Source organism: Setaria viridis, chromosome 6 (assembly GCF_005286985.2).
Source record: "Setaria viridis chromosome 6, Setaria_viridis_v4.0, whole genome shotgun sequence".
Classification (NCBI taxonomy): Eukaryota; Viridiplantae; Streptophyta; class Magnoliopsida; order Poales; family Poaceae; genus Setaria; species Setaria viridis.
In genome coordinates, this window is record NC_048268.2 from 7,797,163 (window position 1) to 7,823,943 (window position 26,781).

A 26,781-nucleotide genomic window follows, 5' to 3' on the forward strand; every position below is an offset into this window, starting at 1 on the left:
CAACAAGTCTGATCCCCTTGCGATTAGCATCCGCCTTTTAGAGGATCTGCTGATCATGAAAACAAATTTTGATGTGTATATGATACAAAGTGTACAGAAAAAATTACTCAATTTTGAAGCAAAGTTTTTGGTTGTCATATTCGATTCGTCTTCTTTTCTGGCAAAGAATTATTACACTTAAGAAAGCACTTTGCCATTTTTCCTCCAATGAAGTAAGTTGAGTAAATGGAGTGAAAATAACTACCATCTGCAACAATCTCCCAAACAAATATAACCTGAATCATGTCACAAGATGCAAGCAGCAGTAAGTAAAAGATGCAGAATACATCTAAATCCTAGTAATCCGAACCGTGTAACCTTTACCTCCAGTCCTGGAGGAGCTCCATGGCGTGGCTCCGGTTTCAGACGGCCGGTGAAGTAGAGCGCGGTGGGACCGGAGCCTCCCGTCGAGCGTCCACACCAAGGCGCACGGCTCCTGCCCGAACATGGATGCAATGATACATGATTTGGCGGAGGAAAACACAAGGAAGGCCATGAGAAGGGGCAGATGCGACCGGGATATCTCTTCCTAAGATCGAATGCAGCTCTCAGATCGAATGCAGCCCTCCGACAGGTCCATGTCGTCGTCAGCGGGGTTGGCGGCCGTCGGCGAACGGGAATGTGGGCGACGGCGAGGCAAGAAAGAGCGTGGAGGATTGCAGGCGCAAAAGATGACTCATTTGGAAAATGCCGGACCCGATTTGGGGTTTTATGTAATTATTTGGATCACGATTAATAGTCGCCTTCGCGATCAAATATGTGGCCGAGGTTCCGATTGAGATGCACATTTTTGTGGCAGCGGCGCTCCCCCTCCGGTCGCCGGCTGCGGGAGTGGCGGAGACGGAGGCGGCTTCCACTACCCCTGTTCTGGATGGAGAGAGTTCGCCACCTCCGGCAGGACACCCCCTGGCCACCGAGGCGCGAGGGCATCGGCGGCAAGACCCCCAGGGTCGCCGCCGCTGCCGTGGCGTGTTCGCCGCAAAAATCATGGGGTGGTTACCGCCATTCCCAGTCGCCGCAACCGAGCATTACGCTACGGCGACGATCTGGTGAGCCTCGACTCTCCCATTCCCAGATTCTCTCTCTTATTTTTTTTTATCTTTTCCCCTCCGAAAAAGAATTTTTTATCCATGGTAAGCGTGCGCACCTTACACGTTCGAGCAAATTCGTTGCTGCTGCTAATTGCGAACATGACAGCGTGAAAACAACCTGAAACGAGGGCACGATGCTGCGAGCGAGCACACGATGCAGAGCTGAACAGCTAGGACATGGCATCAGGTGATGGAATGCGGCTTGCTTGGGAACCTGCAAAGTCAACTAGATGTTCGTTCCTCCACCGGCAACTTGCAGGTTAATTAATCCATCTCACGATCTGGATCAGATGCTAATCTCAGACGGCCCTTCACCCGTGCAGGCGAGTTTGCTACCCATAATGCAGACATGACAGCTTTGTAATCGATGAGGTTCTTGGGTGGCTTCGGTTGCAGCGCATCAGCACTTGATCACACATGAGGATGATTCTTGCTGTCTGCTGGTTCAACCCACCAATTGCCTCCACCTCCTTCGCTATATAAAGAAGGAAACTGAAGCCTGGAAGACACAATCGCAATTTGCAGCAGCTTGCCTTCTCCTCCATTTGCAGCTTGTTTCCCCATACAAGCATGGCTTACCACCAGAGATCCACAAGCGTACCCTCGAGCCCTTGCTCCAACAAAGTCAGCATTGAGGAACAGCTTCAGGGCCTCAAGTCAATCGTCTGCTCACCGTCAGCGACCATCGAAACCATGGTTGATTGTCTCAGCAAGATTGGGAGCATCTACAACCGCATCAACGAGGTCACATGCTTGCCTAGCAGCCAGAGGAATGCAGTGGAGGAGGAGCTCGACCGCTCTCTCGTCCTGCTTGACCTCTGCAACGCAATGCAAGAGAGCTTTGCGGAACTCAAGACCAGTGCCCAGGAGATGCAGTCGGCTCTTAAAAGGGGAGACGATGCGTCCGTTCAGATCAAGGTCCAATCTTACGCCCGCTCTGCCAAGAAGGCACAGAAGCAGTGCAAGAAGATCAGCAACAATGCTTCTTCTGACAAGGAAGGATACAGGGTGATCAAGCTGATTGCTGAAGCAAGAGAAATTGTCATGGCAACGCTTGAATCGACATTGAACCTCCTGTCGAAGCAACTTGTGATGCCAAGTTCTAGCAAGTGGTCACTCGTCTCCAAGGCCTTCCAAAAGAAGACAGTTGTGTGCGAGGAGCAATTGCAGGAGTTGGAGTTGGACATTGTTGATCTTGAGAGCGGAGTTGGGACTTTGTTCAGGACATTGATCCAGAGCAGAGTTTCTCTTCTGAATGCTCTTAGCCTGTAGACAGATCATACAACTCTAACCCCCTGCGATTAGCATCCGCCTTTTAGAGGATCTGCTGATCAGCAAACAATTTTGTTGTGTACATATATATGTGACACGAAGTGTAGAGAAAATGATTGAATTGAGAGGCAAAGATTTTGGTCCATTTCCTGTTGTCAGTTCATATTTCTCTTGTGATAAATTTTATGGTGCTCATTCTTGCATAATACTTATAAAGGAACCCAAACAATAAACAAAATTTGGATGGCTTTGCTCACAACTATTACAGAAATACAGGTTTGTTCAGTGTTACCTAATGAGTTGGTCATGATATTCTTGTTCACATGAGGATGTACCTCAGTAGTAAGCACAAGATCCTTATACAGTGGATCTTGCTTTCCAGAGCTAAAACATGCCAGCTCCAAACCACGAGAGGGTATATTGTAGTTACCAATGAGTATCGATTCCTTTGGAAAATAAAAGTGTATGGTTCTCTTAATGCTTTATTTTATCAAGAAACTATACTATCTGCTTTAGTCTATTTATGAATATGGCTAACCTGTGTATGTATAACCAGACCTACCAAAATAAATCGATGGTTCTTTACATTTCCTTTTCTTATTACTATGGTTCTTTCAGACAAAACTATCTACTTTCAGACATGGTAAATTAGTATAGGCGAGTGTAAAAAAATAGAAACCAGATAACTTAAAAGACACCGATACAGATAATGTATGCATGACTGTGTGATAAGCTCAATTTTTGGCACAACATGCACTAGCAAATCCAAAAACTTCTACAGCAGATACGTGGATCATCTTCAGGTTGCCAAGGGTGCTTGATACTACAATGCCTTTTTTCTTAGGAACAAAAAACTAAAGATGCCAGATATTTGAGGATTCATCAGAACCAGGCAACAGAGCAGCAGCCCTGAACAATGAAGTCAACTGTTCCACCAGCACGGCACAGCTCTTCATATCCCATTGCATATTTGCTCAATAACGTCATGATCTGGACCCAACATTGAACTAGGCACCCGACCACTCGTGCGCACCATTTTGCTGCTTACCTGAACAACAAAGGAGGAAAAAGGCATCAGCTTGTCATGCATATAGGTGGTTTTGTTGCAGCAGCACAGCACGTTCTATCGATTCTTGCTGTCGGTACTGTTAACGACGCCATTTGTTCAGTAAATGCAGTTAAATAGTCTGGTATTCCAACTTAAGATGTCACTGCCGTCTACATTTTGTATCGTTGACATTTAACAAGATTTAAATCTTCATGCGTCCATCCAATAGGCAAGCCAGAGGCACCTACATACATCACATAAAACTAATCTTAGAAACACTTCGTTGGCTTTGGAGGTAAGTAATTAAGATTTTTTTTTACCAAACATCTTGACTTATGCTGCAGAACAACCCATGTTTCCAGAGTATATAACAGGTTACCAAGCGTTTGCAGAACTAATTGCAGAGCTGAACAGCTAGCACATGGCAGTGGCAAACCTAATATCCGGATCGGGATCAGGTGATGAAACACGGCTTGCTTGGGAACCTGGAGCTGGAGGTGAGCAAAGTCAACTAGCTGTTCGTTCCTCCACCGGCAACTTGCAGTTCAATTAATCCATATCAGTATCTCACGATCTGAATCAGATGCTAATCTCGACGCCACCTTCGCCCGTGCAGGCGAGTTTGCCATCTATAATGCAGACATGACAGCCTCCTAATCAAGTTTAATGAGCGATGAGGTTCTTGCGAGCCTTCGATTGCAGTGCATAAGCACTTGATCACACATGAGAATGATTCTTGCTGTCTGCTGGTTCAGCAGACCAATTGGCTCCACCCCCTTCGCTATATAAAGAAGGAAACCGAAGCCTGGAAGACACCATTGCAGCAGCTTGCCTTCTCTTCCATTTCCAGCGAAAAGAGGCTTCGCCTCCGTAGCTTCTCCCATACCAAGCATGGCTTGCCACCAGAGATCCGTGAGTTTACCCTCAAGCCCTCGCTCCAATGAAGCCAGCATTGAGGAACAACTGCAGGGCCTCAAGTCAATCGTCTGCTCACCGTCAGCGACCATCGAAACCATGGTTGATGGTCTGAGCAAGATCGGGAGCATCTACAGCCGCATCAACGAGGTCACATGCCTGCCCAGTAGCCAGAGGAAGGCGGTGGAGGAGGAGCTCGACCGCTCTCTTGTCCTGCTTGACCTCTGCAATGCCATGCAAGAGAGCTTTGCGGAGCTCAAGACCAACGTCCAGGAGATGCAATTGGCTCTTAAAAGGGGAGATGCTGCGTCTGTTCAGACCAGGGTCCAGTCTTATGCCCGCTCTGCCAAGAAGGCACAGAAGCAGTGCAAGAAGATCAGCAACAAGGCTTCTTTTGACAAGGAAGGATGCAGGGTGATCAAGCTGATTGCTGAAGCGAGAGAGATTGCCGTGTCAATCATTGAATCGGCATTGCATCTCCTGTCGAAGCAAATTGCGATGCCGAGTTCTAGCAAGTGGTCACTCGTGTCCAAGTCATTCCAAAAGAAGAGAGTTGTGTGTGAGGAGGAGCAATTGCAAGGGTTGGAGCTGGACATTGTTGATCTCGAGAGCAGAGTTGGTACTTTGTTCAGGACATTGATCCAGAATAGAGTTTCCCTTCTGAATACTCTTAGCTTGTAGAGAGATCATACAACTCTGACCCCTGCGATCATCATCCGCCTTTTAGAGGATTAGCTGATCATCCAAACAAATTTTTGATGTACATATATATGATACAAAGTGTACAGAAAATTATTCAACCGAGAGGCAAAGTTTTTGGTCCATTTACTGTTGTCAGCTCATATTTCTCGTGTGACTACTTTTATGATGTTCATTCTTGCCTGTGATTCCTATATGTTTTACATCATATAAAGAGAATCCAAATAATAAATAAAACTTTTGATGGCTTTGCTCACCACTATTTTAGAAATACAGGTTGTTCAGTGTTACCTAATGAGTTGGTCTTGATATTCTTGTTCACATGAGGATGTGCCTCAACAGCAAGCACAAGATCCTGATACAGTGGATCTTGCTTTCCAGAGCTAAAACATGCCAGCTCCAAACCATGAGAGGTTCTATTGTAGTTACCAATGAGTAGGGATGAAAGTGGTATGGATATTATCTATCCGTTCGTCCGACCGAAAGGGTTCAGACACTCAAATGGTAAGTTCGTATCCGAATCCGGACATTCAATATCCGTACCATATTCGAATCCGGATACTCAAAGTTGCATTCCTAAGATCCGAATAGGATGAATATCAATATTCGATACATCTTGTCACTATTCGTATCCGAATTCGATCCAAAAAAATAACTATCTGTATTTATATCCGCAATATCCGTTCGTATCCGATCCGTTTTCATCCCTACCAATGAGTGTTGATTCCCTTGGAAAATAAAAATGTATGGTTCTCTTAATGCTTTATTTTCTCAAGAAAATAACTAGACCTACCAAAATAAATTGACGGATCTTTACATTCTTCTTTTCTATTATTTTGGTTCTTTCCAGCAAAACTATATTTGACTTATGCATGGTAAATTAGTATAGGCAAGTGTTTAGCAACCCGATAACTTACAAGACACCAATACAGAAAACACATGCACTAGACCGAATTTCATGGTGAATTTTTTTTTTTTTGTGACAACTGGAGCATGACAATGTGATAAGCTTAATTTGGAACACAAAATGCAGTAGCAAATCCAAAAACTTCTACAGCAGATACGTGGATCATCTTCAGGGAGACAGATGCTTGATGCTGCAACACTTTTTGTTTAGGAATAAAGAAACTAAAGATGCCAGCTATTATGCATGTGTATGCATCAGAACCAGGCAACAGAGCAGCAGCCATGAACACTTGAACTGCGAAGTCAACTGCTCCACCAGCACGGCAGCACGTAGCAACCAGCATCGGCAAAGCTCTCCTTATCCCATTTCATAGCTTGCTCACAGACGTCGTGATCTGGACCCAAACATTGAACTAGGCACTCGTGCACATCATTTTGCCGCTGACCTGAACAACAACAAAGGAAAAGGCATCGGCCTGTCATGCCGATAGGTGGTTTTGTTGCAGCAGCACAGCACCTTCTATTCTCGCTATGGATACTGCCAACGACGCCATTTCTTCAGTAAATGCAGTTAAATAGCCAGGCATTCCAACTGAAGATGTCACTGCCGTCTACATTTTGTATCATTGCCATTTAACACGATTCAAATCTCCATAGAGTCCATCAATAGGCAAGCCAGAAGCCCCCTGCATACAGCACATAAAACATTCTGGGTAAGTAAATAAGAAAAGTTTTTGCCAAGCATCTTAACTTATGCAGAACAACTCATGTTTCCAGTGTAGTATAACAGGTTAATCACCATTTGCCAAGCGATTGCAGAACTAATTTCACAAGAAAGCTTACAAATCCTTACAGGTTCAGCTCCGCCAAAACCAAAGGTGTAGTTCCTGAGATGAATGCGCGACGAGAACGACAGGAGAACCTCACCGTTGAGCTCCGACCAGGGTCCACGGCTTCACGCCAAGGCACCTCGCCGCCGCCGGAACATGGATGCATGATTTGGCCGAGGAAAGCACGAGGAGACGCAGATGCGACCGGAAGATCCCCTCCCAAGACCGGCCGCAGCTCTCCGGCAAGACCATGACGATGGCGGCGAGGGCGGCGGTTGTCGGCGGATGTGAAGGGGGCAACGGCCATGGGGGAAGAGCGACTGAAAGATGGCAGGCACAAAAATAGGGAGGAATTTGCAAAATGCCAGGTCCGGTATTGGGGGGTTTATTGTAAATAATCGGATCGCGATTAATAATTGCGATCCAAATAAGGGTTGTTTATGTAAATAATCGGATCGCGATCATTAATCGCGATCCGAATCAGGGGGTTCTATGCAAAAGTGTTCCGATAAGGTGCCATGTTCCACGGCCGCATCGATCCCCTTCCGGTCGCCGGCGGCGGGAGGAGTCGCGCGGGTGGAGGCTTGTGGAGACGCTTGTGGGAGGCAGCAGCGAGATACGCGAGGGCACCGGCGGGGCGGCACACCCGCCGCTGACTGCGGGCTTGCGGCGATGCCGCCGCTCTCAATCGCCGCAACAGAAGACTCCGGCGACGATCTGGTCAGCGTCGCCTCCCTCCCCTTTCCATCACCAACCCCTCCTGTTCCCCCTTCCGAGAAATTATCCGCGGCAAGCGTGTGCATCCGCGGCAGCTGCTAATGGCGACATGACAGCGCGATTGCAAGTTCAATCATTCAGGACCTACATATTTGCAGGAACACGTGGTGATCGAGGACGCTTCGCTGCGAGCGAGCACCCAATGCAAAGGTCCACGGCTGGGAGACACGGCACGCCTCTCAATTGATCCACCGGATCGGAATGCTTGGGAACCTGGAGCTGGAGGTGAGCCAAGTCAACTATCTGTTCGTTTCTCCACCGGCAACTTGCAGCCTTGCAGGTTTGATTAACACATCTCACGATCTGGACCAGATGCTAGTCTCGACGGCCCTTCACCCGTGCAGGCGAGATTGCTACCCATAATGCAGACATGACAGCCTCGTAATCAAGATCGATGAGCGATGAGATTCTTGGGAGGTGGCTTCGGTTGCAGCGCATGAGCACTTGAGTACACATGAGAATTATTCTTGTTGTCTGCTGGTTCAGCTGGGCAATTGCCTCCACCTCTTTTTCGCTATATAAACAAGGAAGCCGAAGCCCGGAAGACACCATTGCAGCAGCTTGCCTTCGATCTGTTTTCTCTCATACTCCCAGTAGCTTCAGAGCATCAATTCCAAGGATGGCCTGCCACCTGAGATCTGTGAGTGTGCCTTCGAGCCCTCGCTCCAATGAAACCAGTGTTGAGGAACAGCTACAGAGCTTGAAGGCAACCGTCTCTTCGCCTTCAGCGACCATCGAAACCATGGTTGGTGGTCTGAGCAAGCTCGGGAGCATCTATGACCGCATCGATGAGCTGCTCACATGCTTACCCAGCAGCCAGAGGAAGGCGGTGGAGGAGGAGCTCGAGCGCTCCCTCGTCCTGCTCGACCTCTGCAGCGCCGTGCAAGAGAGCTTTGTGGAGCTCAAGACCAGCGTCCAAGAGATGCAATTGGCTCTCAAAAGAGGAGATGATGCTGCTCTTCAGACCAGGGTTCAGTGTTACTCACGCTCAGCCAAGAAGGCACAGAAGCTGTTCAAGAAGATCAACAAGAAGACTGCTTCTGACATGGAAGGCTGCAGGGTGATCAAGCTGATTGCTGAAGCGAGAGAGACTGCCGTGTCAATCCTTGAATCGACATTGAATCTCCTCTCGAAGCAAATCACGATGCCAAGTTCCAGCAAGTGGTCACTCGTCTCCAAGTCGTTCCAAAAGAAGAGAGTTGTGTGCGAGGAGGAGCAATTGCAAGGGTTGGAGCTGGACATTGTTGATCTTGAGAGTGGAGTTGGGGCTTTGTTCAGGACATTGATCCAGAGCAGAGTTTCTCTTCTCAATACTCTTAGCTTGTAGACAGATCATACAACAATTCTGACCCCTTGCGATTAGCATCCGCCTTTTAGAGGATCTGCTGATCTAGAAGCAAATTTTTGATGTACATATATATGAAAGGAAGTGTACAGAAAATTAGATAATGAAGAAGCAAAGTTTTTGATCCATTTCCTGTGACCTTTCTCTTGTGAAGAATTTTATGGGAGTTTCTGTTTGCCTAATTTTTTGTGCATCATATAAAGGGAATCAAGACAATACATAAAATTTATACTGTTTTTCTCACCATTATTACATAGTTATAGAAATACAGGTTGTTCAGTCAGTGCTCACAATTAGTTGAGTCGGTCATGATATTCTTATTCACATGAGCTGTGCCTCAACAGCAAGCACAAGATCCTTTATAGTGGATCTTGCTCTCCATGCATAAACATGCCAGCTCCAAACCACCAGTGCTGATCTCTTAGTTACTGATGAGTGTTAATCCCTAGGAAAATAAATACATATGGATTTCTTAATGTTGTATATCTCAGGAAATTATACTCGCTATGTACTTCAGTCTATTTATGAATAACCTGATCATCCAAAATAAATTATCTAACAATTTTTATGAATGATGCATAGTAAATTCGTATAGGCAACTGTTTAGCAACCAGATAAGAGATAATGTATCCAGTAGACTGAACTTTTAATTTTTTATGATGATTATTGCTGCTGCCACAGGAGCACAAAATACACTAGTGATGCCACAATATTATACGACACGTATGAGGATCATCTTGAGAATTGAGATTGCCAAAGATGCTACACGCTGCAATTAAACAAAAAAAAACACGGCAGCAATACTGCATGAGGGTTCTTAAGAACCAGGAGACAGTCTAGCAGGCATGACCACATGAGCAATGAAGTCAACTGCTGCCTCCAACACTCACCAGCATTCAGCAACAAGCATCGGAGACAGCTCTTCAGCTCCTATTTCATAGCTTGCCTCAACCATGTCATGATCTGGATGTAACATAAACTACTCACTCGTGCACACCAAATTGCCTCTTGCCTAAACAAACAGGCAAACATAAAGCATCAGCCTGTCATGCAGATCGGTGGTTTTGTTGCAGCTGCAAAGCACCTCCCATACATGAGATTCCTGTTGTCGATACCATCAACGGTGCCATCTCTTCATGTTGTTTGGTTATATAAAGAGGCGAACTATAGCCTAGTTGTCACCATGGAAGCAATTCTAGAGAACAAGAGAGCACCACAATTTCCACTACTACCATGGCTTACCACCTCAGGTCTGCTAGCGTACCTTCCAGCCCTTGCTCCAACGAAATCGACGTTGATGAGCAGCTCCAGAGCATGAAGGCAACAATTTCCTCATCATCTAGCACCAATGGAACCATGTGCGATGGTTTCAGAAAGCTTGGAGACATCTACAACTACATCGGAGAGCTTGCATGCTCACCCAGCAGCCAAGTTACACGGCAGAGGAAAGCAGTGGAGCAGGAGCTGGAACGCTCGCTTGTGTTGCTCGATCCCTGCAACACCATGCAAGAGAGCTTTGGAGAGCTCAAAGAAAACATCCTGGACATGCAGCTGGTTCTCAAGAGAGGAGATGATGCAGCTGTCCAAGTCATGATCCAGTCCCACATCCGATTGGCAAAGAAGGCACAGAAACAGTTCAAGAGGATCAGCAAGAAATTTGATATATTTGATCAGGAAAGCTACAAGGTGGTCAAGCTGTTGTCTAAAGCCAGGGAGATTGCTGTCTCCATGCTAGAGTCCTCGCTGTATCTGTTGACGAGGCAAATTGCAACGCCAAGTTCTAGCAAGTGGTCTCTGGTCTCCAAGACATTCCAGAAGAGAAGAGTTGTTTGTGGAGAGGAGCAATTGCCGGAGTTGGAGTTGGACATTGTTGATCTTGAGAGCGGAGTTGAGGCTTCTTTGTTCAGGACATTGATCCAGAGCAGAGTTTCTCTTCTGAATGCTCTTTGCTTGTAGATAGATCATACAACAAGTCTGATCCCCTGCAATCAGCATCCGCCTTTTAGAGGATCTGCTGGTTACGAAACAATCTTGATGTATATAATAGTGTACAGAAAATACTCAACAAAATGAAAGGAAGTTTTGATTCATTTCAAGTTGTCAGTCCTACACTTATCCTTAATCCTTCATTTGAAGTTTGATCGGTAAAAGGAAGTAAATTTACTCAAAAGATGCTCACTATTATTGGCAACCATAAAAATTTAGTAGAAAGTTCATGTCTGTAAATGAGATGATCACTGCTAATTCACATGGGATGTGGCTCAACAACAGGCACAAGATCCTTGTAAAGTGGATCATGCTCCCATAACTCATAGCATGCCAGTTTTATCCATGAGATTTGAGCTAACAATTCTTAATTGTTCAAAAGTCAAATGGAATGACACGAAGGGCATATATGACAGCAGCAAGCATACTAGAGTAAGCTGCCATGCTGCTTCATGCTGCCAATACTTGAAACATGACAATGTGATTCAGTTAGACCTAATGGGAAAAAATAAAAAAATAACCTAGTGTGTTCATCATCTTGAGATTGCAAAACTCACATTCCAGCGATGCCAACAGGACAGCTCTTATTCTCCCATTTCGTTTCATGCTCAGCAATACCTTGGCTCATGTGCACAAGTTTGCTACCAGTAACTAGGACATGATAGCCTGATATGGTTGTCTAGATGCCTTGCACGCTTGGTTGGGATATGATAGAAGAGCATCGCATTTTGTTGCATCAACAGAGTACCTCATTATCAGTAAGATCATATCTGTCCACAAGGCCAACAATGACACTTCTTCTCCTTGTTTCAATATATATAGAGGCAAGCCATACCTGGTCGGCACCATTGCAGTGTAGGTCCTCTTCTTCCTTGCACTTCTAGGTAAAGGAAATAACTAAAACTTCCCATACAACCATGGCTGCAACCTCAGATCCGCTAATGTGCCTTCCAGACCTTGCTCCAATGAAATCAATGTTGAAAAACAGCTGCAGAGCTTGAAGGCAGTAATCATCTAATCCTCTGCAACAATTAAAACCATGTGTCACGATTTGAGAAAGCATGGAAAAGTATATAATTACAATGGCAAGTTCGTGTATTGACCTATTAGCCAGATTACACAACAAAGGAAAGTAGTGGAAGAAGAGCTGAAGTGATCTCTGATCTTGCTTAACATCTGCAATGCATTGCAAGATAGCTTCTCCGAGCTCAAGGCAAGCATCATGGACATGCTGCTGGCTCTCAAGAGAATTTCAGGCCAACAGTCCTACACCTGTGTCACAGTCAAGAAGATCAATAAGAAGTCCCCTGTAGCTGATCAGGAAAGCTGCAGGATCATAAAAATCTTGTGTGAAGCCAGAGAGATTGCCATCTTTGTTCTAGCAACTTTTGCTGAAACAAATTGTGATTCCATGTTCTAGCATATGGTCTGTGGTCTCCAAGATATATCCCATAAGAGATGCATTGTCTGTGAAGATGAGAAATTGCAGGAGTTGGAATTGCACATTTGTTGCTCTTGAGAGTGGAATTGAGAATTGAGGCTATGTTCATGACATTTGATCCAAACAGTCAAGCAATTCTTTTTTTTTTCGAAAGACCCCAAACAGTCAAGCATTCATTCATACTGAAGATGCTGCTACTAGTAGTACTACTACCGCCTACATTTTGTTGTTTAAATTGCCAAGCATCTTTATATGCAAAGTAAGTAGGTGATTTTGATGTTTCCAGCCGATTCACACAACCAAACAACTATGCACTACATCTCCTTTTTTTTTCAAGAGGCTAACTATCAACTGAAGTCCGAATGCAAGACTCGAGCAACAGCAGGCAAAAGCTGCACGACGACATTCAGATCCAAGCGATTTCTGCTGCGCCAAACCAATTGAAGATGCAGCCTTTTACATTGGTCCAGACGTCCGGAGGCGCAGAGCGTCGGGGTCGGGGAAGCCACAGGAACGCTCGCCTGTGAGCCTCCTCCGCATCGAGGCCTCGGCGGTCGGCACCGCCGGGAGGCGGGGGAGAGGGAGGAGAGGAGAAGACGAGGAAGGGCAGGTGCGGGTGAAAGGTCCGCTGCCGCGGCTACAGCACTCCGACTCCGGCAAGCCTATAACACCGCCGCCGCAGCTGCTGCCGCCGGTGGACGGGAGTTTAGCGGGGCTTAATGCAAAAATCGGGATCGCGATTGTTATCCACGATCCATCTTATGGGGTCTTTTGAAACAATGTGCTGACTAAGGCCCTCTCAGAGTTGACCATGGCAGTCTTCGTGTTGACCGTCGGTGAGCTCCTCCCGCTCCCGCCACCGCTCGACGACGTGCTGCGCCCGCCGCTTTTCTCGCCGATCTCCTCCCCTTCCAGAGAGCGCTGCCGGACTCGGCCGGGCCCCTGCTCGACGTCCAGCTGCTCCACCTCGCGCCACTCGAAGTCGATCCGCCCCTACTATCAGAGCTCCAGCTCCGAGGACAACGGTCACAATTCACAAGGATCGTAGACGACTGCGATTTCTTGCCGCGAGAAGAGCGCCGCCCTCAGGAGAACCGGAGCTTGTACTTGCAGTTTCAGCTGCTTGGTCGATCGAGTGGTCGGTTGACGAGGAGTTCTCCAGGGATTGACACCATGACCCGCCTAGCTACTTGGAACCACGCCTGACGCCGCCGATGCCCCACAAGCCGGCGGAGAGACCGCCGGCGGAAACTCCAGCGGCGCCGTCGCCGTGCCGCGCGATCCATGCCGTCGAGGCAGGGAAACGACCAGGTCAAAGCGCAGCAAGTTGAAATTTGGACCGTACGTGCCCGATCTGACGGCTGGCAGGGCCCCAGGGTGGACGGTAAATGAAATACCGTCCACCCCCGGAAGGAGGCCGCAGGCGCTCTGCCTCGTCAGAAACAGAGTCGACGCCGGACGCCGTGGCGCGGTGCTCCACCGGCCGATCGAGTGGTCGGTCGACGAGGAGCTCTCCAGGGATGACACCATGACCCGTGCCCTTTGCCTGGGATCGGCGCGCTTGGACGCCTCAAGCAATCCTTCTTCGGAGGAGCTGCGCTAGACGAAGCCTCGTCGGCAGGCGTCCGGGGCGCACCGCAACGTCGTCGCCAGGTGCCTCGAGCCGAGCGAGCAGGTCCTCGTCCACCGACGCCGCGCGCGCCTCGGGAGGCCTCGACGCTGGCGACGACGCTCGTCGGAGCATCACCGGCAGCTAGCCAGCGCCAGCGTTCTGCCTTCAGCTCGTGCTGTTGGCTTTTGAATCCATGGGCCGCGGTGAACGGGGCGAGCAGTAGCGGCGGAGACGTGGCGGCACTCCGGCGGCGAGGCGACGCGCAGAGCGCAGGTCACAGACGGAGTCCCTGGCTCCCTGGCGGGTCGGGGACTCGGGGCCTCGCGGTTCGGTCAATCGGGACTCGCTTGCGGTTCGGTCATTGTGGGTCGCACGAGCTCCATCTGACGGTTGGTAGGCACCCAGGGGGTGGACGGTACCGTCCACCCGGTCGGTATCTGAAACACCGTCCGCCCCCCGTGGGGTCGCCAGGACGCCGTCTCCGCCGCACGCCGGGGCTCACCGGAGCGCCGCCGAGTTGGGCCGCCTCTTGCTTCCCTCACTCTCCTCCCAGCCGCCCAAGCTTGCACCACTCACGCCTCTCGGCTTCAGCTTTGCCCAGCAGCTCTGCTGCAACTGCCGTAGATGTTCTTACGAAAAGGGTCATGCTCTTACTACTAGTCACGAAAAGGGTCGTGTTCTTACTAGTCAGATCATGGCTGCAAGTCCAGTAGATGTTACTTCATGGCGCGAGAAAAGTGCCGCCCGAGGAGAAGAAGCTGAGCTTGTACTTGCAGCAGGAGTGTAGGACAGAGTGATGGTGCTTGGCTGAAGAATGCTCTCCGTTCGTTGTCTGAACGATGCTGGCTGTCAGCAACCCAGTTCATGGAGGCTGGACCGTGAGAGATCTCATTCCAATCATGATCTTTACAGAATTACAGGGTTCAAGCAGGCCCAATCTGCCTAGTACTAGTACATTAGTACTACTACTGCATTCCTAGAGGAATAAGCTATTCCTCAACGACAAAAAGATCCGTCCTCATTGGAAGTGGAATCCAACGATCAATGCACGCCCGTGCCGCCGACGATGTCGGCGAAGTCACCCTCGTCAGCGCAGGGGATGGTGAGGCCGCCGCATCGGTGGTCAAAGCCGAACTCATCCTCCACCCGCTTCAGCATCGTTACGAACGCCGGGTGGCTCAGGCACGCCGTCGGGATAACCAGCCGCTTCCTCCCCTCGCCGACGTACACCGCCAGGTGGCCCCTCGGCACGTCCGCCGCCGCCGACGGCGACCGGCTCCGGGCCAGGTGCAACCTCGTCAGCAGATGCCCCAGCTTCCCCGCCATTTCTAGCTTCTACCTTGATGATGGCCACACGAGTCGAAGTTCACTGGCTATTGAAGGGTGAGAACTGAGCTTGCTAGTTTATCCGATTGTTCAAGAGTGAGTTGGAAGAGTTGTGAGAGCCAAGGCTTCGTTTTTATAGGTCAGATCATCATGGAGCCAACCTTTCAGCGATCAATGCTTAGCAATAAACAAAAACAACTTTAGGCAATCAAGAATGGAAGCAGTGTAGTGGCACCACTTGCAGTATGTGCCGTAGCAGTTTCTTGTTGGCAATCAAGCTGGGGGCACGTCACATGGTCCACTGCACGCATGCCTAAAAGTGTCTTCTCGCAGCATCTATCATCGACATGATCTTGCTGCAAGTAGCCGCCTGCCTTAGTCGAGTAGACGCATGCTGGGCAACAGTACGGATGCATTGTACCTTGCACCAAAGGAGGAGGGCGCCGACCACGACCATGACCAGCTCAAGATCAGGCAGCTCTGGCCCAGCCGGCCGGTCCATTCTTGGGCAAGAGCGTCCCACTCATCTGAAGGTCATACAGGTACTCTCTGATCTGAGTAGGTGAGGAGATGAACTGAAGAGGTAGGACTCATTTGGAGGAAGAATCTCACGCTGATTTTGCATCGAAACTGTTCTTCCAGGCGGACCCGAGATAATAAGTTATCGGCTGCATGATTGCAGGGACACAGGGAATTCTTTGTTCATGTTCTTGCTGTATCTGCTACCGTCGATTATACATTATACTATATATGGTATGATATCATCATCATCTGCACTGCACAGAGATTGGAAGGCGTGTCGTGAGCAAACTGTCTGAATTTTTTAGAGCCTGCATGAATGGCTGCATGGAGCAAGGAGCTGATTGAGCACATGGGCTGCGTGCATCTTCGAGCTCCAAAGTTGTCGAGGCACACTGTGGCTCCATACCGGGCTGATGGAAACCAGCGGCAACGAGATCAAACTTCACATGGATCGTTCTGGATGGGGTCCTCTGGAATTCTGAGGCATCAACCCCACAAAGGTAGGTGGTGGAAAAGAAGAATTTGGATGCGTTGGCATCCAGTGTTGGTGCTCGGCAAGTTTAAGCATCCAAGGCACCAGAATTGGCTTAAACACGAATGAAAATCAAATGGTAAAAAGGAGTCTACTATCAGATGACCTCTCGTTGTGATGCAGTGTGTGCGTGCGTGGTGACAGACCGGAGGACGCCCTCGCCCTGTCCTCCTCACCGCCGGACCTCACCCCGCCGCCCTGTGCGCCTATGCGCGAGCAGCTGCAGCGGGCCGTCCGGGATGCAACGAGGGCGGGAGCGGCGGCAGTCCCGAGCGGCGCGGCGTTGGCGAGCCCCGAGCAGCTGTCTTGGTGCTCGGCAGCCACGCGTGGGCGGGCCTAGCCCCGCAGAAGCGGACGGCGGCGGATAGGCGGCCGAGGCCGAGGCCCAGCACGAGCGGATGGCAGCGCCCCGGCAGGAGCGGATGGTGGCTGAGGCCGCGTACCAGCATGAGCAAACGGCGCCCACGACCATTCACGCAGCACAGGCGGCCGGTGCCCGGAGAACTTGAGGCGGCGCGGGTGGATGGCTACGGGCCTACGGACAATGTTTTTATTTTTTTAGTTATAAAACATGGGTCATGAGTTGGAGGAGAGAGATCGGACTGCCACGCGGGTCCCACATGCTAGGTTCACATCAGCGTCCCAATCAACCTGCCACGTATGGAGTTTAGTATAGGTTATAGAGATTTTGGACGAATCGATTAAGAAGTTTAGGAATTCAAATGTGCATTTTGGAAGTTTAGGGATCTAAATGACGCCTGCCGCCAAGTTTGTGTACCGCGGGTGCAATTTTTAAAAATCAAATTTGATCGATTGAAAACGGATGCAAAATCGATAAGAACATTGAAGGATAACAGGATTTTTTGAATTGACCATTCATGCTGATCGATCGTCGGCCCAATAGTAGAAAGAAAGAAGCTCGGTCTGCAGGCCCAAAGAAAACGGGCCGAACCAACCTAGCCAGTGGTGGTGGTGGTGGTGTCGTTTTCGGGCCATTATTGATTGAGGCTTGGTTGAGTTGGTACGAACGCGAGCCGAATGCTACCGTGCCGCTGACGCCATGCACGACGTTCGCAGCAGGGCAAAGCAGATGTCCAGACCAGCATCATCCCACCGGCCTGGCCTGAAACAGCCTTGCCCCAACCTTCTTGGTTTTGGTAATGCTTGATGGTGCCGAGGCAGGCAGAGGTGACGTGCCGCTGTACATGTGAAACCCCACCTTGTTTCTGCCGGGCCTCCAGAACGTTTCCTGCGTGGGGCGTTTGGAGGGGGTTAAATTTTAGCCCCTGTGACATCGAAGGTTTGGACACTAATTAGGAGTATTAAATATAGGTTAATTATAAAATCAATTTCACAACCCTAGGCTAAATCGCGAGATGAATCTATTAAACCTAATTAGTCCATGATTTGACAATATGGTGCTACAGTAAATATTCACTAATGATGGATTAATTAGGCTTAATATATTCGTCTCGCGATTTAGCCTAGGGATTCTGCAATTAGTTTTGTAATTAGCTCATGTTTAGCCCTCTAATTAGCATCCGAATATTCGATATGACATGGACTAAACAGTAGCTCGGATCTCCGTCCCCAGCATGCATGGAGATTGACGACGACAACAGGACGTGGCGGAGTACATGAGTAAATGCGTGGCCGGAGCCCGCGTTGTTTGATGGCTCAACCGGGACGCAGCGCAGGGATATGATTTTTGTGTTGCCGTACGTAGTGGTACTAGCACACACTGCTCTATGGTCCCGCGCGCACTGCGGCCACCCTCGCCGGGGCGTCAGCCGCGACGCGAGCGTGCGTGCGTCACGTTGGTACGCGAATGGACCCGTAGCTGTAATCCATCCCCAAGTCGTAACACAACTTGTCTCCCCCGCTTGCATTGGGTGACCAAACAAAACTGCAAAGTGCAAACCAGACCGGCCGTCGTGCAACTGTAAGCAGGCCGGCAAAGCAGCACTGCCTGACCTCGCTGGTGCTGCTGAAGCTGAACTTGCCCCCCCACGTACTACTGCACCATCGGCAGCCGATGCATGCGTGACGTGTCGGTCCATCGTGGCATCGTCGACCCCACTGGTCCGCGGCCACTTGGCAGACAGACAGAAAGAGGGCGCCGGTCGCCTCCAGTCCCGACCTGGGTGCCGACCAGGGGTCCCAGGGGAGATGGAAAGCGCAAGCGCTACACGCGCTGCTGGTGCTTGTCCAAGCAAAGAAAACGAAGCAAGCAATCTGCTGCTGCCGACCGGGACCGGGACCGGGCACGGCACATGCCGTCGGCGTGCGGCAGCTTCCCTACAGCAGCCGCCTTGCTGGTTGCTGTTGCACCAGGCATCAGCTGACGACCACCACCTCTCCCTCCGTCCCTCGGCTCTCGCGACGAAAAGCGGCCGGGACCGGGAGGGGAGCGCACGCCTCCATGCCTGGGCCGCTGGGCGCGCCTTGCCTCTGCGTGCCTGCCCCCGGAACCCGAGTGCTGCCTGCCTTGCCCGCCCTCCCGGCCAGCCGGCAGCAAAGGCTTCCAAAGCGGAGCAATGGAGCAGAGCCCAACGACCAACCACCCCCACCCGGGAATTCATGGGGTTGCCGCTCATGAGGCCATCGATTGCGACCTGATTGATGCCACCCGACGGCACCGGCGGATCGCCGGATCGGAACACGGAGCACGGGGCACGGCACGCCACCCTAGGCGGGAGGCTAGCAGGTAGCAGCTCACATGCCAAAGCCTGCGTGCGCGCATGCACGGCTGCACGCTGACGACGACGCTCCTAGTGGTAGCCTCTAGCCGCCCAAGCCAAAGCCTGCAAGCCACACCCCCTGCCCCTGTCTCCCTCCCATCCCGTCGCATGCCACTTTGGTTGGACATGCATGAACACTGTAGCACCGCTTGCAGCTGTAGCCTCCTAGGATGCCTGTGGACACGCCGGCCGGCCGGCGTGGCACTGGCCCAGCAGTCAGCCACTGGGATCTTCGATAACTGTAGTGAGCTGTCTGTCCTCCGCCGGGATTCCAATCTCACAGCCCCCCTCGTGACCTCCTCTGCTCGGTTCACGCAGTAGCATACACTACTGCAGCTCGTGCTCCCGTCGATGGGGATGTGGGCCACCGGCCACGTCGTATCCCGACCAAGTACGGTATCGGCAGCAGTAGGATCCGTTCCTGGAGCATCCTCCACTCGATCTGGAATTCTGGATTGTGGGTGGAGGTGGACCAACCAAACCAAGCAAAGCAAGGTGTACTCTGTACTGGAGGCCAGGCCGTTGGGTTTTGGCGCCAAAAGAAGGGGTGGTCGATCGCGTGGACAGGACGGGCCTGCGCCTGCGATTTGAACTAGCCCTGGTGGGGCTGGGGGGCCCCGGCCCGTTCGTTCCCGCTCCCGCCGTCGTCTAGTACGCGTCTCGGGCTCCGCGGCGGTTTTGGCGCCAACGCCGCGCGACACCTGAGAGGCTGAGACGTTTTGGCGCCAAGAAACAGCAGCAGGCGCGCGGCGGGGTCAAAGGTGGGGGGACTGTGGATCCTGCTGCTCCTAGTCCTACCCGCGCCCGGCGCCCGTCCTGTCTTTTCCAGGAGGAGACGGTCCAGGACCGCACCACATGGAAACATTCTATTCTCCTTTTTCTTTTCTTTTTTCTGTACTAAATAAAAATAAAAAAGATATATATAGAGACTATACTGATAAAAAAAAATATGCGTTGCGTGGTTACCCCTCCGGCTGAGGGAGCAAGCAGCCATTGAGCGCTCCAGGAGGCACATCCGCACGCGCACGTCACGTACGTGCGGCTTCTGCATATCGCTGCTGGCTCCAACCTGACTCGAGTCGTCGTGCTTATGACCTTAGCATGGAAGGATGAACACTGATCCCCACATTCCATTCTTTTAGTGGGAAAAAGAAAATAAATTTGAAATGATTTGTCAACAAGTTTAAAGTAGTGGGATCATTGGTCTGGAGAGTTGAAACCAGGGGCAGGTCAAACGATAAAAGAAGCGTGATTCCCCCAGGTCAACTGCGATTTGCTAGGTTCCCCGCATGCTTGTCCAACAAAACGGGGTTTTGGCCCTCTTACAAATACTACTACTCCTCAACGGGACGCGCCAATAGCACAGCCGCACTGGACTCCGTCCATATTTTTTTTTTAAGAAGAATACATGGTTACAACGCCATACGTGAATTCCGTTGTATGTTACGGTCTTTTTTTTTCAAAAAAAAGAAAGAAGCTCGACGCTCGAAAAGAGGTCCAACTAAAGAGCCCTCGTTGCGCGTTAGGGGAGTTAAAAAAATGTTGTTAACTAATGTATTTTTAAACACTAACGTGTTCTTATTAATAATATATCTTCTTGTTGTTCTGATTAAAATTCCCACATTCCAAACACCTCTTCTTACACAATTATGTGTTTTTTTCTATCCTCTATTTTACTACTACGCACATTTCTGCATTTGTTTTTCTATCCTCTATTTTGCTACTACGCTGTTATCGCATTTCTGCGTTTTTTCCCCTCTGCTTTTTATTCCTTTGTCCCTTGTCCTTTAAAAAAAATGTAGCTTTCATTTGATCGCGCAGTGGTAAACCAAATGCTACTAGACGTCCTCGAAATGGTGCCTGTCCTCGAAATGGTAACGATGGTTGAGCAAAGTTGTCGGCGAAAAAGGGGGAAAAATACTATTCTGTTTTTTTTTTAAAAAAGAAAGAACACTAATGTGAATCTTCCCATACTCCGCCGCGCACCTTCGGGCGCTCGCAGCCTCGCACGATCACACGGCACGGTCGGGCTCGCTCCATTTGCTCCAAAGCCGCAGCCCGTTGAATTTCCAGTATGAACATAACCCGCACGTTCCTCCACGGCTTGACATGGCGCCGGTGAGGGTTAGGTTTGACTCGCGCAGGTCCCGAGGCGGCGGCCTGGCGCCGGCACGTCGCCCCGACTGACGCGGCCCTCGAGGCTCGCAAAAGGGCCCAGCATCATGTTCACCTACTGCCAGTAGCAGCATACAGTACCCACTCCACGTCCCGGGGGGGCAGAGACAGACCGGGCCAGACAGACGGCGGGATCACGGGACGGCGCGTGCACGTCGTCGCCTCGCCGGTCACGCGCGGGTGGTGCGCGGCACGTCGCCGCGGGCATCCGCGCCCCCCACGACGCCAGCCCCGGCCGGAATCGTGCGCCCGGTCTCCTGCCCCTCCTGCCCCCTGCGCCAACGGACGGGCAGGCGCCGCCGTGCCGGATCGAACCGGCCACGTCGTCGCAGGGAAGCTAGCTACAGCTGGCTAGCTTGCGCCCGCCCGCCGGGATGGCCGCGTCGTGCCTGCGCACGAACCCCACGCACGGCCGCACGTTCCGCAGCGGCGGAGCAGTGCACGCACGCACCCACCATTATTCCAAAGATACCGGTACGTGCGCGCGTACGATCCGATCCAATCCGGCGGATCCCCGGCACGCCCCCGCCGATTCCCGACGGCGGGCACCGGCGCCACCACACCGCGTGCCCTGCTCGACTGCTCTGCTCTGCCCGTCGTCGCCTCTACTCCGGTCACGTGACCGATCAGCGCCCTGCCGCCATGGATCCAGGACCCACTCGGCGCACACTAGCCCGCCGCCACGCCCATCGGGATCCCGACATTAATGGCCGTCACGGCGCGAGCGTGGCGCCGATGCGCATGTATGAGCGCGCGCGCGCGTCGCATTAATGGATCATCATGGGGTGTGCGTGTGGGCCACACGTCCGGGACGGTACGGTACGGTGTCGCATGATCTCCTCCGCGCCATAAGGCATCCGCCGATGTCGGGGGTGGTTGGATTCACGTACTGGTTTGGTTTGTTTTGGTTCCAGTCATATTGGAATATCAATTAGAAAGATTAAAAGTGAACTAATTGTAAAACTATTGTATAAGTTGTGGCTAATTTGCAAGATGAATCTATTAAACCTAATTAATTTATAATTAGCGCATATTTACGGTATCACTACATGGTTAAATCATGGATTAATTAGGCTTAATAGATTCGTCTCGCGAATTAATCTTTATTTATACAATTGATTTTGTAATTAACCTATATTTAATACTTCTAATTATTATCTATACATTCGTCCTTGTCTTCAAATGGGACTAGCTGCTCATAGAATAATTTCTTATATTTTAATTAAGAAGAGAAGAGCTATCTTTTAATAATCTTATACAACTATTTCAAGATTAAATGACCTGTGAGCTACCTGCTGGCTCGCACTGTTGGAGTCGTCCTGAATCCACCACCGGATCCGTGGAAATCCAGCGCCTGGGGACGGACGCCTCATTGAACTCGTTCCGCGGGGCCCCTCGCCCACGGTGCACCACCACCCGATTCGTACCAGTACTACGGAGCACGTACGTGCCACCGTCCTCGAATCACAGATCTCGCTGCCATTCATCCTCACATCAGCTCTGCATCGTGCAAAATTTCATCTGAGATCACAAAAAGGCACTCCCTCGGATTTTGACTTCAAATGATACTTTGACTTGCACTTTGTTTTATCAAAACAAACTTTTTCAAAATTGTGAACACTGCTAAAGTACGTGTATTCCCCGTGACGAATGCAGTGTCATCTAGTGTCATGCATTGTGAATTTAAACCGTTTATTGTCGGATCAAATTTGTGGAAGCAAGTTTGGCCGCGCGAAATCCTAAAATGAATCTGATCTTCATCGCTCGATCGGGCGGTCGTGAGCGCAATTGACACTAGTGCCCTTTTTATCTTAAGCCGTCATTTGGCTACTACTTGGCTGTCGTATTGACAGGTTGCATTCGTGCGGACTCACACGGCAGCTCCAAAACAAACCTCGGTCGGCAGCTCGATTCGGAATATCTACGAAATATTCGAGCTCAACCCAGCTCTCGCTTCTCTAACTCTTGTCCGTTTATTCCCCGACGTGTGCTTCTCTGCTTACCCAAAAAATCACTCCTTTGGAACTACTAGTAGGGCACCTCTCCTAAATCCGGCAAGATGCCCTGCTTTGTCCTCACCGCCGTCTCCTTCCATCCGATCAAAATCCCAACTTGCCAACTAGTAGAGCCGACTGATAGGCATATCTCCACTTCAAATCACAATTCGAAATTTAAGCAGAGGCAGCGGAGCCCGAAGCACGATCGATTTTAAATTCGAACAGCAAGCAAAAACTAAATTCGAACAGCGAAAAACTAAGAGGGGGGGGGGGGGGGGGGGGGGGCTTTGGGAAGCTCCAACAGAAAGGAAAAGATGCCCCGGCCCATGTTTGCCGGTGCTCCCCGGGGGTGGCGGACACGGCCGCGGCAGCACGGGTGCAATGACCGAACCGCCCTCGCCGGTCGCCGCCGCACCGCCGGCGGGCGGGGGCGTTTCCGTCAATGCGCGGGGGCAGTTTGGGCTTCGCTTTGCTGGCGCCGCGCGCAGCAGCGAGACCCGGCAGCAGCGTCCGTAACGACGACGGAAAAGGGCGCGCGGCAGCCGGAACCGGGCCCACCGATCCCCCCGACAGCTAGCGGAGCGCAGGGACAACTGCGCGAGGCCGCCCTGCTGGGCCCCGCAAGCCAGCTGCCGTGCTGTACTACGCGGTCTGCCTGCCGGATAGCTGTAAAAACAAAAGAATTCCTGCTACCGCTTGCGCGAGGAGCGGTCGTCATGTACGTTCCGTTAAAAAAAAACAAAGATTTTTTTTTACTATAGTACCCCAGGTACTACTGGTAGCTCAGTAAAATACTAGTTTTGTCCTACCGGTGTCCACTTTGTTACTTGCATGGTAAATGAACATTTTTTCTCTTCTCAATGACGTTGCCATTCCCATTTGAACTTCAAACCATTCAAATTTTAAAATATACTTTCCTTTTGAGAGAGAGAAGCTTTAAAACATTCCTCCAACTGCATTAGGTTGGTCGATACGGTATAACAACAACCAGAAATGCCGTCCGGACATTTTCTTTTCTATAAGAAAAATAAAAACCAAGATGTTCATTGAGCCGGACGCAAAGGGCGGGAAATATGCAAGTGCAAGGCAAGGAACAGCCACGCACCGTCTCCACGTGGCGACCCACCTGGCTCCCACACGAGAGCCGCTGCGACAGCATGTGCCCCGCGGGACCCACCACCCTCCTCCTACCCCCTCCGGCCTCCGCGTCTTAAATTCCAGCGCCCCGTCAATTCCTTTCCCACCCCCCGCATCCCAATTCCAAATTCCAGCTCAGTTTCTCAGAACAAGGCGAGCTGGGCGAGCAGAGCCAAGCCAAATCCGGGGAAGCCTCCAAGCCGCGGGCGATTCGGCCGAAGCGCCCCCTCGTCGCCGTCGTCCTCGTTACCTTCGTCCGCCCCTTGCTTTTATATACTGCGCCGGGGTTGGCCGGGCTCGCTCCGTGCGCGGAAGCGGCGGCAGCGGCGGAGCACACGGTGGGTGTCGAGGTGCTTGTGAGGAGGAGGAAGAGGAGGCCGGTGCGGAGATGGAGTGGCTCGACGAGTACGAGAAGCTGGTGATCCGGATGAACACGCCCCGGGTGGTCATTGACAATGCGGTCTGCCCCACGGCGACGCTCGTGCAGGTGGACAGCGCGAGGAAGCGAGGGGTGCTGCTCGAGGCCGTGCAGGTGCTCGCCGACCTCGACCTGTCCATCAACAAGGCCTACATCTCCTCCGACGGCCGGTGGTTCATGGACGTCTTCCACGTCACCGACCGACTCGGCCGCAAGCTCACCGACGACAGCGTCATCTCCTACATCGAGCAGGTAGGCTTGCCGCTGTCCTCGGTTTGGTTCTTGGCGCCGTGTGGTTGCCTCGCCGGCGCGGGCAAGGGAGAAAGTAGCGGCGTTTATGCTGATGCGCGTCGCGCGGTTTTTTGCAGTCGCTGGGAACGTGGAACGGGCCGGCGCGGCCGGCGGCTCTGGAGGGCCTGACGGCGCTGGAGCTCACTGGCGCCGACCGCACGGGGCTCCTCTCCGAGGTCTTCGCCGTGCTCGCCGACATGGAGTGCAGCGTCGTGGAGGCCCGCGCGTGGACGCACCGCGGCCGCCTTGCCTGCGTCGTCTTCCTCCGCGGGGAGGACGCGGACGCCGCCCGCGTGGCGCGCATCCTCGCCCGCCTCGGCCACCTCCTCCGCGGGGACCCAGCGGAGGCGCCCGGCGCCGTGGCAGCCGTCCCCGCCGCGGGCGTCGCGCACGCCGACCGCCGCCTCCACCAGCTCATGGCCGCGGACCGCGACCAGGACCTCCGCGCGTTCCCGACGCCGGCCGTGTCCGTCGACAGCTGGGCGGAGCGCGGGTACTCCGTGGTCACCGTGCAGTGCCGCGACCGCCCCAAGCTACTCTTCGACGTGGTGTGCACGCTCCACGACATGGACTACGTCGTCTTCCACGGCACCGTCGACACCACCGGCGACCAGGCGCGCCAGGAGTTCTACATCCGGCACGCCGACGGGAGCCCCATCCGCTCCGAGGCCGAGAGGGAGAGGGTCAGCCAGTGCCTCCAAGCCGCCATTGAACGGAGATCGCTCGAGGTAATTACAGGATCATTCGATTCAAATGCTGGTTTCAAAATTGCAATGTTTTTGTAATGAAAGAAGAAGAAACTAATGTGTTTGGTTTTTTAATTTGCAGGGGGTGAGACTAGAGCTGTGCACGCCGGACCGGCCAGGGCTGCTGTCCGACGTGACGCGAACGTTCCGGGAGAACGGGCTGCTCGTAGCTCGGGCGGAGGTGTCGACCAAGGGCGACGTGGCCTCGAACGTGTTCTACGTGACCGACGCCGCCGGCGACGCCGTGGAGCAGTGCGCCATCGACGCCGTCAGGGAGAGGGTCGGCACGGACTGCCTCGTCGTGGGGGAGGAGCCCCGGCCGCAGCTCTACCGGAAGCCCGCGCCGGCCGACCGGGACCACGGCGTCGGCGGCGGCCTTGGGCTGGTCTACCTCGGCAACCTCGTCAAGAGGAACCTCTACAACCTCGGCCTCATCAAGTCCTGCTCGTGAGATACAGCGGACACGATCAAAATCCAAGAACACACCATTCATTTCGGCCATGAGCTGTGGCCGTGCACTTGGAGACATCTCGCTTGCTTCTGCAATCGTTGCCATGCCATTGCTGTGCATACAAGATTCAGGACGACAGTGAGATGCTGCGAAAAGGGATGTGTGGTGGCTGAAAGCTCAAGCAGGGTGAAAGCTCAGGCATGTCCCGATTCAGTGGTTCATCAGAGATCCAGGAGCTGCGACCGACGCCATGCCATTGGGAGATGCAGGATGATGGTAGATGCTGATAGCAGTAGGAATTTCTGTAGCCATGTACATAGACAAATTCGTTGCTGTGAGTACTAGCAGTAGCGCGTAGTAGCAGTTGGTGTGTGCATTCATCATGTCTTCGGGCACAGGGGCCGGCCGGACGATTTGTGATCTGTAAAATTCTGTACCCGCGCCGCCGCCTCTGGCGAAACAGCATTCTTTGCCTCTTTTTGTC

The 26,781-nt window shown here is 51.7% G+C and overlaps 6 protein-coding genes across 6 annotated transcripts; 5 read left to right on the forward strand and 1 right to left on the reverse strand.

Moving 5' to 3' along the window:
• Positions 1-799: 799 nt before the first annotated feature.
• On the forward strand, positions 800-2,547 carry LOC117860007 (uncharacterized). The gene is made up of 3 exons (XM_034743213.2): positions 800-1,088; positions 1,237-1,362; positions 1,454-2,547. The coding sequence occupies exon 3, from the start codon at positions 1,701-1,703 to the stop codon at positions 2,400-2,402; it is 702 nt and encodes a 233-aa protein (XP_034599104.1). The 5' UTR covers positions 800-1,088; positions 1,237-1,362; positions 1,454-1,700; the 3' UTR covers positions 2,403-2,547.
• Positions 2,548-4,113: 1,566 nt separating this feature from the next.
• Positions 4,114-5,193, forward strand: LOC117859937 (uncharacterized). The gene has a single exon (XM_034743134.2). The coding sequence runs from the start codon at positions 4,342-4,344 to the stop codon at positions 5,044-5,046; it is 705 nt and encodes a 234-aa protein (XP_034599025.1). The 5' UTR covers positions 4,114-4,341; the 3' UTR covers positions 5,047-5,193.
• Positions 5,194-8,031: 2,838 nt separating this feature from the next.
• LOC117859936 (uncharacterized) lies at positions 8,032-9,050 on the forward strand. Its single transcript, XM_034743132.2, has one exon. The coding sequence runs from the start codon at positions 8,032-8,034 to the stop codon at positions 8,902-8,904; it is 873 nt and encodes a 290-aa protein (XP_034599023.1). The 3' UTR covers positions 8,905-9,050.
• A 1,000-nt stretch (positions 9,051-10,050) lies between these two features.
• LOC117860430 (uncharacterized) lies at positions 10,051-11,018 on the forward strand. Its single transcript, XM_034743719.1, has one exon. It carries the CDS (start codon positions 10,156-10,158, stop codon positions 10,876-10,878), a length of 723 nt encoding a protein of 240 aa, XP_034599610.1. The 5' UTR covers positions 10,051-10,155; the 3' UTR covers positions 10,879-11,018.
• A 3,771-nt stretch (positions 11,019-14,789) lies between these two features.
• On the reverse strand, positions 14,790-16,238 carry LOC117861401 (auxin-induced protein 15A). Its single transcript, XM_034744951.2, has one exon. It carries the CDS (start codon positions 15,285-15,287, stop codon positions 15,003-15,005), a length of 285 nt encoding a protein of 94 aa, XP_034600842.1. The 5' UTR covers positions 15,288-16,238; the 3' UTR covers positions 14,790-15,002.
• Positions 16,239-24,494: 8,256 nt separating this feature from the next.
• LOC117859738 (ACT domain-containing protein ACR8) lies at positions 24,495-26,781 on the forward strand. Its single transcript, XM_034742923.2, has 3 exons — positions 24,495-25,061; positions 25,178-25,828; positions 25,929-26,781. The coding sequence occupies exons 1-3, from the start codon at positions 24,780-24,782 to the stop codon at positions 26,295-26,297; spliced, it is 1,302 nt and encodes a 433-aa protein (XP_034598814.1). The 5' UTR covers positions 24,495-24,779; the 3' UTR covers positions 26,298-26,781.